The sequence below is a fragment of the Jatropha curcas genome, chromosome 4 (genome assembly GCF_041381405.1).
Source record: "Jatropha curcas cultivar XTBG-Jc1 chromosome 4, XTBG_Jcur_1.0, whole genome shotgun sequence".
Lineage (NCBI taxonomy): Eukaryota > Viridiplantae > Streptophyta > Magnoliopsida > Malpighiales > Euphorbiaceae > Jatropha > Jatropha curcas.
In genome coordinates this window covers 24,354,412-24,366,452 of record NC_143154.1, presented here as the reverse complement: position 1 = coordinate 24,366,452, position 12,041 = coordinate 24,354,412, and the positions used below count along the sequence as shown (strand labels likewise).

Here is a 12,041-nt window from a genome sequence, read left to right as displayed (position 1 = left end):
CATGTTCATTTCTCTCATCAACCTAACACACCCACTACATATGATGAAAAAAAAAAAACTTTAATACTGCTTAGCAGATCTAAACACAGACAAAGAACTGAACATAATTAATGTTTTGTTCCAAATTAAATAATTTAATTAATTTTGGCTAAAGAAAATTTTTTAACATTAATAAAATTGCTTGCACTTACAAAATGTACTCATAAAATAGATGGAGATGCTTGTAGTTCTCCAATTGACGAGGAATGCAACTCTAAAAATAAATAAAGCTAAATTTGCCTCCTAAATTTGAGAGCAACAGTTTATTTGTGCAAAAATTAATTTTTTATATAATTTAATCCTGAACTTGCACCAAAAAGCAGGAAGTGAACTTGGGAGCAATAATATTGCAAGCATCTTTAACTTAAACGCTTAACACAAACTTTCTTTTATGGGCATAGCAAATATGAAAAAAATGTACCTAAATCCGATTTATGTCTTTATCTATGGACCAAATCAATGAAATTTAGTATTTTTATTGAAACGAGAATATTTTTAGCCATATACTTGAAAATAAAAAATAAAATCAAAACATTTTTTAGAAAATCTTTAATTTTATTTGCTTGGTCTATAAGTGGGAACATGAACTTAGTCTAAGCAAATTTTTTCTAGCAAACACATGGAAGTAACTTGCCTGGAGTTCAACCCCTCTAGTCAACCAATATGCCAAATGCACATATCACAATCAAAATAAAAAATCTGAACCCATTTTCATTATTTAATCAAAGATATTCTTCTACTATCTGACGCTTCAGATTCAGTCTATAGTCACTATCTTCCAAACTCTCATCAACCTGATCAAAGAGAATAATAAAAATCTTGGCAAACACAGTAGTTTCTCTCCTCTTTTTGCCACTAAAACATCATTCTTCAATGGCTGGCTTATCGATTTCCAAGGCCAGTTTAGTTGTCATCCTTGGGCTGCTAGGTAACGTATATTCTTCCTTTTTGTTCATCTTATCTAGAATATATATGCTAATTAAAGATCTCTGCATTCTTGCTCAGGCAATATCACCACAGGGCTTGTCTACCTTGCACCTGTGTAAGTAATAAACATTCAAGAATTTATAGCCATAAATTGATATGTTTGGTTAAATTGATGTGCGGTGATCTGGTCAGGAAGACATTTTGGAGAATTGTGGTGAATAGATCAACTGAAGAATTTGAAAGTGCTCCTTATATGTTCAAGTTGCTAAATGCTTATTTTTGGGTCTACTATGGAATCATCAAGCCTAATAGCATACTCGTTGCTACGGTTAACGGTTTTGGTGCTGTGTTGGAGATCATTTTTGTCTCCCTCTTTCTAATTTTTGTACCTCCAAGACTGAGGGTCAGTTAATTATATTTCCTTTTCATTAAGCTAATTAATTAATTTTTTTTAGTAATTTGGACCCAATTAGTTAGAATTGGAACTTGAAACACCTCGGCTCTTAAAATGCAAAACTAATTTCATTCCAACAACAAAGATATTTATACAAAACATGCAACTTACCTTCTAGCAACTTTCTACCTAATCCTTACAACTTAAAACTTAAAACTTAAGTTAAGCTAATCCAAATCATTAGTTTACTGTCATCCATCATTCAGTTCACGTTTACAAGGAAGCAGAATACCAAAAACACAAGTTAAGTGATAAAAGGACAACCTAATATCACTTCTCTAACAGGTGTTTATATAATCTGATTAGCAATAAATGATTATTTGCGTTTGTATCATTAGGTCAAAACTGCGATTCTAGCTGGGGTTTTAGATGTGGTGTTTCCAGGAGCAGTAGTTGTGGCTGCACAATTGTTGTTGAAAGAAGAGAAAAGAATTGATGTAGCTGGCTTCTTTTGTGTTTGCTTCAGTATGGCTGCCTATGGTTCACCTCTTTCAGCTATGGTATGTAATGTACAAGACTTATATATTGAATTAAGTTTTGGTAGTTGCAATTTTCCACATAGCTTTGTGCCTGAAAGATACTTGCCTTTTTTTATATATTTATCACACTTTATTTATACTTTATTTATATATTTATCATTAATTAATTATCAAATTTACTAGTATATATCTTGTGTAAATAATTCTTTTCCAGAGTGAAAACAGTAATTAAACATTTCACTGAACTTGATAATGACATTTCTGTACCTTTAATATTGGACGCATGTTAGGCTATACAATATAGTTTCCTCTTTAAAAAAAAAAAAAAAAAAAAAAAAAAAAAAAAAAAAAAAAACAAACAATGTAGGGCATGCTATTGCTACTAGCGAGGGAAATTAATTGCACGGGCCCTGCTAATTGTGACTGGGCCATGACATGACAAGCCTTTAATGCCACGACGTCGTTGAAATTGATTTTCTGTTTAATTCTTTTTGTCAGCAAATATTGAATAAGTTTTCAATTAAGAAATAAATTGAATAAAACAAAAATTTAGTTTTATCTTCATAGAAATATAATTTTTTTTAGGGAAATAGAAATATAAAATTTTTTTTCTTTTTTTTTACAAAACATTTGTTTCTTATTTCTTATTATCCAAAATAACATCATTACCATGCAATTTGAAAATTTCTTAGCAAAATAGGTTTTAAGATGGTAGAACTCATTTTGATTCAAATTGAATTGAAATCACAACTAGTTTTTCCGATTTCAATTCTGGTTTTCAAGATTTTTTTTTTATTAATTTATTTTCAATTCCCAAACCAATGGTTCCATTAAACTCGTTTTGATTTGATTTATTTGATTTCCGACTGATTCTAACTTTTATTAGGCTTTGATTTTGAACTGAACCTTGGCAATCCTAATCCCCTTATGAAACTGCATTGACATGAATTTTTGAATTTTTTTTTTTTGAGCATTAGAGAGGGGATTCTAATATGAATCTATTGGCAGGTCGTATATGTACTTACCACTAAACTATCTATTGCTTTGCATTTTTAGTAATCTTTTAAATGGGTTAAATAAAGAAAGATTTACAATATAATCAAAAGAATTGGCTTGTCATTCTTTTAAGATTAAGATGTCCAAATCAAGATTTAGAATATTACTAAATTGATACCAGTGATTCAAATGTGCAGAAAACAGTGATAACAAGCAAGAGTGTGGAGTACATGCCATTCCTTCTCTCATTTTTCCTTTTCATAAATGGAGGAGTTTGGACTTTCTATGCTATAATTACCAACGACTGGTTCATTGGAGTAAGTTCGCATCTCTAATCCCATTTTTTTACATAATAATAATAATAATAATAATAATAATAATAATAATAATAATAATAATAAGCTTTGATTTCAATAAAATTATCTTTAAAGCTAGGAGAATATAAGTAAAAAATGTTCATGGATTGGAGTTAAACTTAAAAATTTTATGCAAAATTATTCATTCATTATGTTCAGTTAAATTTGATAGTTTTTAACCTTTTCTTTTTATTCAATTTAGACGACAATTTTAGAAAATTAAATTAATTATTTTATTTCGATCCAATTTTACCATCGTTTAGATATTTGTACTAAACTTTATTTTAATTAAAATAGTATTTAATTAAAGGGTAATTTAATCAAATTTTTTTTAAAATGAGATGATTCAATCATTTTTTAATTCTTATAAAAAGTACAAATATGTCAAATTTAATGGAACGAAAATATTAATTTATATTACATTCACTTATAAATAATCTGACCCCAATATATATAAATTGGTAGTATATAAGGTCCTACTTATTCATTTATAAAATGTGATATTAATTGCTGGTATTTGGAAATAATAATGAAGCTCTTGTATTGTATTGTAGCTACCAAATGGGACAGGATTTGGCCTTGGGACAGCCCAATTAATTCTGTATGCAATATATTATAAGAGACCTCAGCCATGGAAGAAAAGTTCAAATAAATTGGAGGAAGAATGTCTTATCCCTGAAAATCAGCGGATTACTGCAAAAGATTGAAGGTTAGAGGCACAATTTCAATTAATAACTGTAGAAGACTGCAATCGGGAGTTGATTTGCTAGATGTTTCATCTCAGAGATTCCCTGCCTTGATCAATTAAGAGAGTCCTGTTTAATTTTTCATTTTCAAAAACCTTTATTTCATTGATGTGCTCTTACAATGAAAATGAAATGTAATTTCTATAATTAGGTTCTATTTTCTTGTTTTTGATGAGCAAAATTAATTTATTTTATCATAATAATAAATTAGAAAAAATTTAATTTATTCAAGTAATTTAACTTCAACCAACAAGCTCTTAAAACGCTCGAATCCAACATAGAAAAGTTAAGTGAAAAGACTTCATAAAAAATAGTCCGAATATAATAAAATAAGAAGGAACATTCATAAAATCTTTTCTTGAGATAAGAAGAAAAAATAAAAAAAAAAATTAAAATATAACTATGACATTGTAGAATAAACCAAATTTCACGATCATGCTAAGAAATGTCCACAGCATCGACTCCCTTCTTAGCTAATCAGTATATGAAAAGATTACATTCTTTATTGGCAGACCTGAAATAACACAATAAAGAATTTATTTTCTTGTTTTACTTCTAAGAAATTCAAAATATTTAATGTTTTTAGAGTTTAAATTATTTAAATAATTGATCAAATCAACCTGAAGCAACTAGTTTAATTTGATTTTAAAAATATTTGATTCAGTTTTGATTTTAATCGAAAACAAAATCAAAAATTTTTTTTATTTAATTTAATTTTCATTTTAAAACTGATAACTTAATCAAATTAAGTCTAAATAATGAATCAAAAATTGAACTATCTTTTTTTTATTATTCTAAAACTTAGATATTAGGGTTTCTCTCTCAATTATCTAACTCTAGCTTTTGTTAGCAGTAGCCTTTACTTTTCTTTTTTCTTCTCGCTCTTAATCTTTTATTTATTTTTAATAAACTCAGGTCTATTTTCTTTTAATAAATCTGTTTTTTCTTTGTTTTTTTGTTATTGTTGCTTTGTCTCCATATTTGGAGTTCTTTTGTTCCTTCTTTTGTGAGAATTTAGTTCATTCTTTATGAATGTTTGTTTTTAAAAGGTATGATATTTGATTTTATTTGGTTGAAGACTTTAGATCTTGTTTTACTGATGTGTATCTTAGATCAATGAAGCCTGGTAGTGCAGCATATTCTTCCATTAATGTTATTAACGTATAGTGACTTGAACTCATCCGTGTACATCATACGCAACAAGTTTTTGGAAAAGCAATCCAAGCATAGAATATCGAGAGAAGTTATTTTGTCGTCCAAATCAATTAAATGACCAATTGCTACTATGAAGATTTATATCAATCAAGGTTATCTTCAAGAGGAAAAATCCAATATTGTTTCTTTTAGTTTTAGTTTTATTATTCAAAAGAATATAAATAATTCTTTTGTTGTTAAGGATGAGTGAACTTTCTATTAATTATGATAATAAGTTCTATATCTGATCTAATTAAGTATTTGTAATACTTGATTTTATTATTAATGAACTATATTTCTCAAAAAAAAAAAAAAAAATTGAACTGAATCAACTCGATTTGATTCAATACAATTATATAAAATAATAATTTCAATTCAATTTAGATGTTAAAAAATTTTGGCTTATTTAATTTTAATTGATTCGATTTTGACTTGAGATAACTTTTTACACAACCCTAATATCAGTTGGAGCCTCTTCATTCACAAAGTTTCTATTAATTTAAGTTTTATTTCTTGGTCTTTCAGCAAACAAGGCAATTTTTCAGTGAAAAGCTTATCATCTCTATTAGAGGAAAATGAGATGGGTGAGTTAACTGTCTCTCTGAATTTTAAACAACTTTAGTCACTTTTAATTCCAAAAGTCTCTTTTTTTGCTTGGAGAGTCATGAACAACAAAATCCCTTGTCGAATTAATTTGTTTAGGCGTAAAATTCTAAACAACATAGAAGAGTGCCTTTGTCTGCTATGTGAATCTGATTTGGAAACAAATGATCATGTGTTGCTTTTGTGCTAGAAGGGTGTGGTTTTGTGTGTTGCAATGGTGGAGCGTTGTATGGCAAACTTTTTGGTTAATCTTATTTGGCAATGGCAAAGCATCATTATGATAAAAGGTTTTTCTGCAATCATGAAGTCTATGATGTTTTTAACAATATGATCCTTGAGGTCAGCTAGAAACAAAAAAATGACAAAAAATGACAAAGAATCTAGAAGAAGTTGTCGAAATGATTAAAGTTAGATGTTTTGTACTGTTGATAATACACGTAACATTGCCATCTTGTCATTGTAAATTAACGTGCTTGTCTATTCATTCAATAAAACATTTCATCATGTCCCTACTACGGTCTGTCGTTTATCTCCTTCCCCAACAAAATACGCATCGATGTCATTTTCTCTGACTAATTGAATATCACACTACAAATTCCAAAACGTCGGCTATGGATTCAGAATTGCTATCCATTCCTTTAATTCATCATGAAGAAAATTGAAAATGAAAGCAACTTTTTTAGTATTAGATACAATCACCGGATCTCATACTCAAATGATCTAGAATTAATCAATGAAACCATAATACCTTTGAATTACAAAATAAATTAATATTTTTCTTTTCTTAATAATATTCAACTCTTAAACAACATTTCTCTTAGGGTTTGTTTACTATTTGTGATGACTCACAGGCAGTAGAATTACAAAATGGTTAGCTGAGGACGGATAGCTATGAACTACTTAAACTGATTTTACGTAAAATTTTAGTAACAGTTGCTATTAAAATATAATATAAAATAATTATTAAGAATAAAATTATTTTCACAAATATTATATATATATATATAATATTTACTATTATTTATTATTTTTAAATAAATATAAATAAAAGGATCACATAATAATATTTAAATAATTATTTTCATAAAGATAATTCTTACTAAACACATATGGCTTAATGCATATTTTTGCCTTAAATTTTCTATTGTGTTGCAATTTCGCTCTATTTTGATTTTTATATTAATTTCATCATGAACTTTGATTTTTTGACCACCCTAAATTGCAATTAAGATTTAAATTCAAATAATACATTAATATAGGGTTAACTTAATCCAAGCTTCACTCACACAAATTTATTAAAGTTTAATTGTTATCTTGAGCAAATAGATTTTTTATTTTAAAATCTAAACTATAATTGATTATAGTTAAATATTCTATTTTTGATAAAAAAAAAAAACGTTATATTATTTAATAGTTCATAAGTCCAATAATTTCATAGTAGTCGATTTTTTCTAGTTTTGTTTTTTAGATTTTATAATCATTTCAAAATTTACATTAAAAGTCAAATAATAATAATAATTAGTTTATTGTTTATGAAGTACTCTAATTTTTTTTGAAAACCGCTTCCATGTATTAAATAATGTATTTTATTTATTACTTATTATTAATTAAAAATAATTTAAAAATATTAAAAATTAAATTATAGAGATTTTTGTACTATTAACCCAAAAGCTTCTTTATTCACACAAATGTATTAAGCTAATCTAAATTCAAAGTAAAGAATGAAACCCATAATATTATATTTTTAAAGTCATAATTACAATTTAGGGTGCAATTAGAACAAAGATTCCATTATTTGATATAGTTAAATAAAACCACTAATGGTTAAAGGCTAAATTAGTAAAGAAACTCCAAACTTTGTGTGTAGTTTTAATTTTACCCTAAATCCAAATTTTTTCTCCTAGTATCTTGAATTTCAATTTTAGTTATAACAACACTCTAAGTTCAAATTATACCAAGTTTAATGAATAAAATATTATTTTCATTAGACCTACATGGTCAGGCTAATAAAAAACTCAACGTTTAACAATACCGTCACTAATAGTGGTTAGAATTTTTTTTGAAATTCATGAAAAGCCAAATAAAATAATAAATTTTAGTTAGTTATAATGATAAAATATTAATTTCGGTTTTTTTTTTTCCATTTTAAGCATGAAATTTAGTTAGAGTTTATTGAAATTATACTTTAGTTAAATTTCTTATAAAAATAAGTTTTATTCATTGTGGTATAATTTTATTTTTAGAGAGTCATTACTTATTGTCATTATTATATGAATAAATAAAAAGTATTTTACTTTAAGATGAATATATTTATTTTTTATTTTAATATTGAGTATAATTTAAAATTAAGATATTATTGTAACTAAAATTAAAATAAAAAGTACTAAGAAAAGAAAGTTAGATTTAAAGTACAATTAAAATTATTCGCAAAATTTGGAATTTTTTTAACGATTCAGCCAATGGTTAAATATAAATCAACTATTAACAGCTAAACCAATATTGGTGTTTCTAAGCAGCCATTTTTATAATATTTAATTTAATTAAATCAAATAGATACTAAATTGTAGAAAGGAAAAAGACTAGAAATGACCACATGCCTCCAATAGACAGTGGATTGATACTACACGTAACTCCTACAATGCACAAGTGTGGTTTCACAATCGAGGGTGAGGCATCATTTGTCTTTAAATGCAGAGAAAGAGATACAGATTCTAGACCACATCCACGATACTGCCAAACAAGCATGAACCACATCCATTTGCTTCATTTTTTAAATAATTTAGGCTATACAATTTGTGTGATACTACACTAATTAATGAAATTAATGTATTAAATGAGTTAGTACCGAAGTAATATAATAGTATTAAATTATGAACAAAACTAGTCTCATAATTTCCACTACGACTTAAATCCCTGAATTCCTATATTATAAGGCAAACATTATGAACAAAACAGCTATCATTCTTCTTCTATATATATGCGTGCATAACAATGAAGAAACTTAACCCGCGTCTCTCTCTTTCTCTCTGATAAATCCACTGCTATGCCTTCCCAAAGCAACCAACTTCACTTCATCTTGTTTCCTCTAATGGCCCAAGGCCATATGATTCCAATGGTAGATATTGCCAAACTATTAGCACGAGAAGAAGCAATAGTGAGTATAATAACAACACCTCAAAATGCTGATAGACATTCAACAGTTCTTACCAGAGCAATTAAATCAGGCCTTAAAATCCAAATTTTCAAACTCCAATTTCCATTTCAAAAATACGGCTTACCTGAAGGATGTGAAAATTTTGACATGTTACCTTCATTGGAGATGGCGCATAAAATGTTCATGACAGCAAATGAGCTTGAAAAGCCAGCAGAGAAATTATTTGAAGAACTAAACCCCAAGCCAAGCTGCATAATTTCAGATATGTGTTTGCCCTGGACAATTAACTTGGCAAGTAAATGGGAAGTTCCTAGAATTTCATTCAATGGATTTTGCTGTTTTTGTACGTTATGGTCACACTGTATGCACAGTTCCAAGATTTTGGAGACTATAACATCAGAAAATGAATATTTTGTGGTTCCTGGATTGCCTCAAACTATTCAGTTTACTAAAAGTCAACTTCCCTTACCAACTAAGGACTTGGAAGAGTACCAAAATCAAATTCTTCAAGCTGAGAAGGCAAGCTATGGATTTATTATAAACACATTTGAAGAGTTAGAGGAAGAATTTGTTAAAGGATTCAAGAAAGCAAGAGCGGATAGTAAGGTTTGGTGTATTGGCCCTGTTTCGCTATGTAACAAGGATAGCTTGGACAAGATTGATAGAGGTAATAGAGCATTAGTTGATGGGAATGAATGTTTGAATTGGCTTGATTCTTGGAATCCTGGATCTGTAATTTATGCTTGTCTTGGAAGCCTTCCGAATTTAACAACTTTACAAGTGATAGAGCTGGGATTAGGGTTAGAATCCTCGAAAAGGCCTTTCATTTGGGTAGTAAGACGAGGAGATTATAGATCAAAAGAAATAGAGAAATGGGTTTCAGAGACTGGGTTCAAAGAGAGAATAAAAGGAAGAGGTCTTTTTATTCGCGGCTGGGCGCCACAAATGCTTATACTGTCACACCCAGCAATTGGAGGATTTGTGACGCATTGTGGATGGAATTCAATATTGGAAGCAATAAGCTCAGGTGTGCCGATGGCTACATGGCCACTTTTTGCAGATCAATTTATTAATGAGAAGCTAGTTATTCAGGTACTGAAGATTGGTGTGAGTTTTGGGGTCGAGGTTCCAGAGAAGTTCGGAGAGGAAGGGAAGTTTGGTCTGTTGGTGAAAAAAGAAGATGTTGTGAGAGCTTTGGACAAGTTGATGGAAGAAGGAGAAGAAAGGGAAGAGAGAAATAAAAGGATTAAAGAACTTGCAGAGATGGCAAAGAAGGCAACAGAGGAAGGAGGTTCTTCTTTTCTCAACATTAAGCTCCTAATCCAAGATATCATGCAGAAAATAAACCATGAGAAATCAACTTAATAGAAGATGGATGTTTCTCTGTTTGATCTTAATTATATTTGTTTTTTATATCTTTTATTTTATTTCAGTTAAGTTCCAACAGAGTGACAACATATGCTGAAGCAATTTGTAATCACTTACTTTATGACAAGTTGCTTTTAACAAGTGATAAACAAGGAAGTTAAGGTGAAAAAAAATTTAAACAGTCGGCGAAGCTTTCAACATATTTTTTAACACAGAACCATATTCGTACAAGAAAGAAGGCCAAAACCCTGAAGGCCACAACCCTGAAGTCAGTTGTTTCCTCGTGATAAACCATGACACTGCTATTGAAATATGTAGAACGAATTGTAACCTGAGACGTGCGAGAGCACTCTTCTAAAAGGATTATTTGGCAAACACAGCAAAGAGATAAAAAGCAATGCGAAATCTTTGCTAGGATTTAACGGGTTCTTTTGAAACTAGTTAATATTAGGATTGGACTTTTGTGCATATAAACCCAATCCCTTCCTACACCTTTTACTAGTCCAATATCAAACACCTATTAATAAACTTTTTAGAAGCTCCTACGTAAGTTAGGTAAGATCTTTTGAAATACACTCAACTTACAACAAAATATGCATGTGAGAACCACTTTAAGCCCCGGAATTAGTGTGGACAGTCATAGTTCAATTTGGCAATCAACAAAAACCTTCAACCGGGATTGCAAAGATGAGGAAGATGAAAGATTCAAAAGATCAAAGATTTCTTTAAAGAATCATCAAAAATTACAACTTGATTACAGCGTTCGATCGCTTCACATTTCCTAAACAAAATTGTCATTTACTATTAAAGTTACTAATATTAACTGAAAAGAACAGTAAACTAAAACCAAGAATTATCTTCAAGCTGTGTTAACCCCAACGCACTCGTCGATCCACTCGCTGTAAATGTCAATCGGCTCCATCAAAGGGTTGATCTTGGTCACGTAGTTAACTTTGCAGACACTGCATTCTGCTTCTCCAAATCCCAACTTTCTATCAATGACGCATGCAACAGAGTGGCGGTGGTTGCAGAACGGGCAAGTGAAAGTTGTCTCAAGCTTCTCCACCCGCACTGGCTTCTTCAGAACTCGCTTCGTTTTTCTTCTTGCCATTGTAAATTTGAAAGTTAGACTATCGATAAAGAGAAGTTTGTGAGACTGTTGATGGAGAGAAACTTAAACTATCGATGAAGAAAAGTTTGCAAAACAACATGTTTAATGAATTGCTTATATAGTGAGCTTTCAAATCCTAAATTGAAGAGGATTAGGAGTTGGCGAAGTTGGCGGTGGGGTTCTTCTTTTCACAACATTAAACTTCTAATCCAAGAAATCAAGCAAAAAATAAACCATGAGAAAATATCAACTTAATACAAGATGAATGTTTCTGTATTTGATCTTAATTGTATTTGTCTTTGTCTTTTTCAGTTAAATTAGCAGAGATGGCCCCCTGGCTTTAGAAAATTTTTATTGTTAGTGGTAAAAGTTCAGGAAAAAACTTACCTACGCCTGCAATGGACCAAATTAATGAAATTAAAAACTTCTATCAAAATAAAAAGTATTTCTAACCATATATTTAGGGAAAAAAAAATAAAGTCTGGAATATTTTTTAAAAAATTCATAATTTTATTGGTTTGATCCAAAAATACAATTTATTTGTAAATTCTCGCAATTTTTAGTCAAACATAAATGTGTAAACTTTCTAATCCAAGCAAACTGACAGTATGTGT

At 29.2% G+C, this 12,041-nt stretch overlaps 2 protein-coding genes and 1 pseudogene across 2 annotated transcripts; 2 read left to right on the top strand and 1 right to left on the bottom strand.

Annotated features, from left to right (window-relative positions):
* The first annotated feature begins 782 nt into the window (after positions 1–782).
* LOC105645443 (bidirectional sugar transporter SWEET17) lies at positions 783–4,154 on the top strand. Its single transcript, XM_089720821.1, has 6 exons — positions 783–967; positions 1,045–1,081; positions 1,159–1,369; positions 1,759–1,920; positions 3,093–3,212; positions 3,806–4,154. The coding sequence occupies exons 1-6, from the start codon at positions 913–915 to the stop codon at positions 3,956–3,958; spliced, it is 738 nt and encodes a 245-aa protein (XP_089576947.1). The 5' UTR covers positions 783–912; the 3' UTR covers positions 3,959–4,154.
* Positions 4,155–8,649: 4,495 nt separating this feature from the next.
* LOC105645444 (UDP-glycosyltransferase 73C11) lies at positions 8,650–10,363 on the top strand. Its single transcript, XM_012231048.4, has one exon. The coding sequence runs from the start codon at positions 8,838–8,840 to the stop codon at positions 10,311–10,313; it is 1,476 nt and encodes a 491-aa protein (XP_012086438.2). The 5' UTR covers positions 8,650–8,837; the 3' UTR covers positions 10,314–10,363.
* An 806-nt stretch (positions 10,364–11,169) lies between these two features.
* On the bottom strand, positions 11,170–11,623 carry LOC149497035 (transcription elongation factor 1 homolog pseudogene; annotated as a pseudogene).
* Positions 11,624–12,041: the final 418 nt, after the last annotated feature.

Bases quoted from the DNA above. Each gene is read 5' to 3' on its own strand.
- LOC105645443 (XM_089720821.1), top strand. From the start codon at position 913: ATGGCTGGCTTATCGATTTCCAAGGCCAGTTTAGTTGTCATCCTTGGG. The intron at 968-1,044 runs GTAACGTATATT...ATTCTTGCTCAG, and splicing joins TGTCATCCTTGGGCTGCTAG to GCAATATCACCACAGGGCTT. The intron at 3,213-3,805 runs GTAAGTTCGCAT...ATTGTATTGTAG, and splicing joins CCAACGACTGGTTCATTGGA to CTACCAAATGGGACAGGATT.
- LOC105645444 (XM_012231048.4), top strand. From the start codon at position 8,838: ATGCCTTCCCAAAGCAACCAACTTCACTTCATCTTGTTTCCTCTAATG.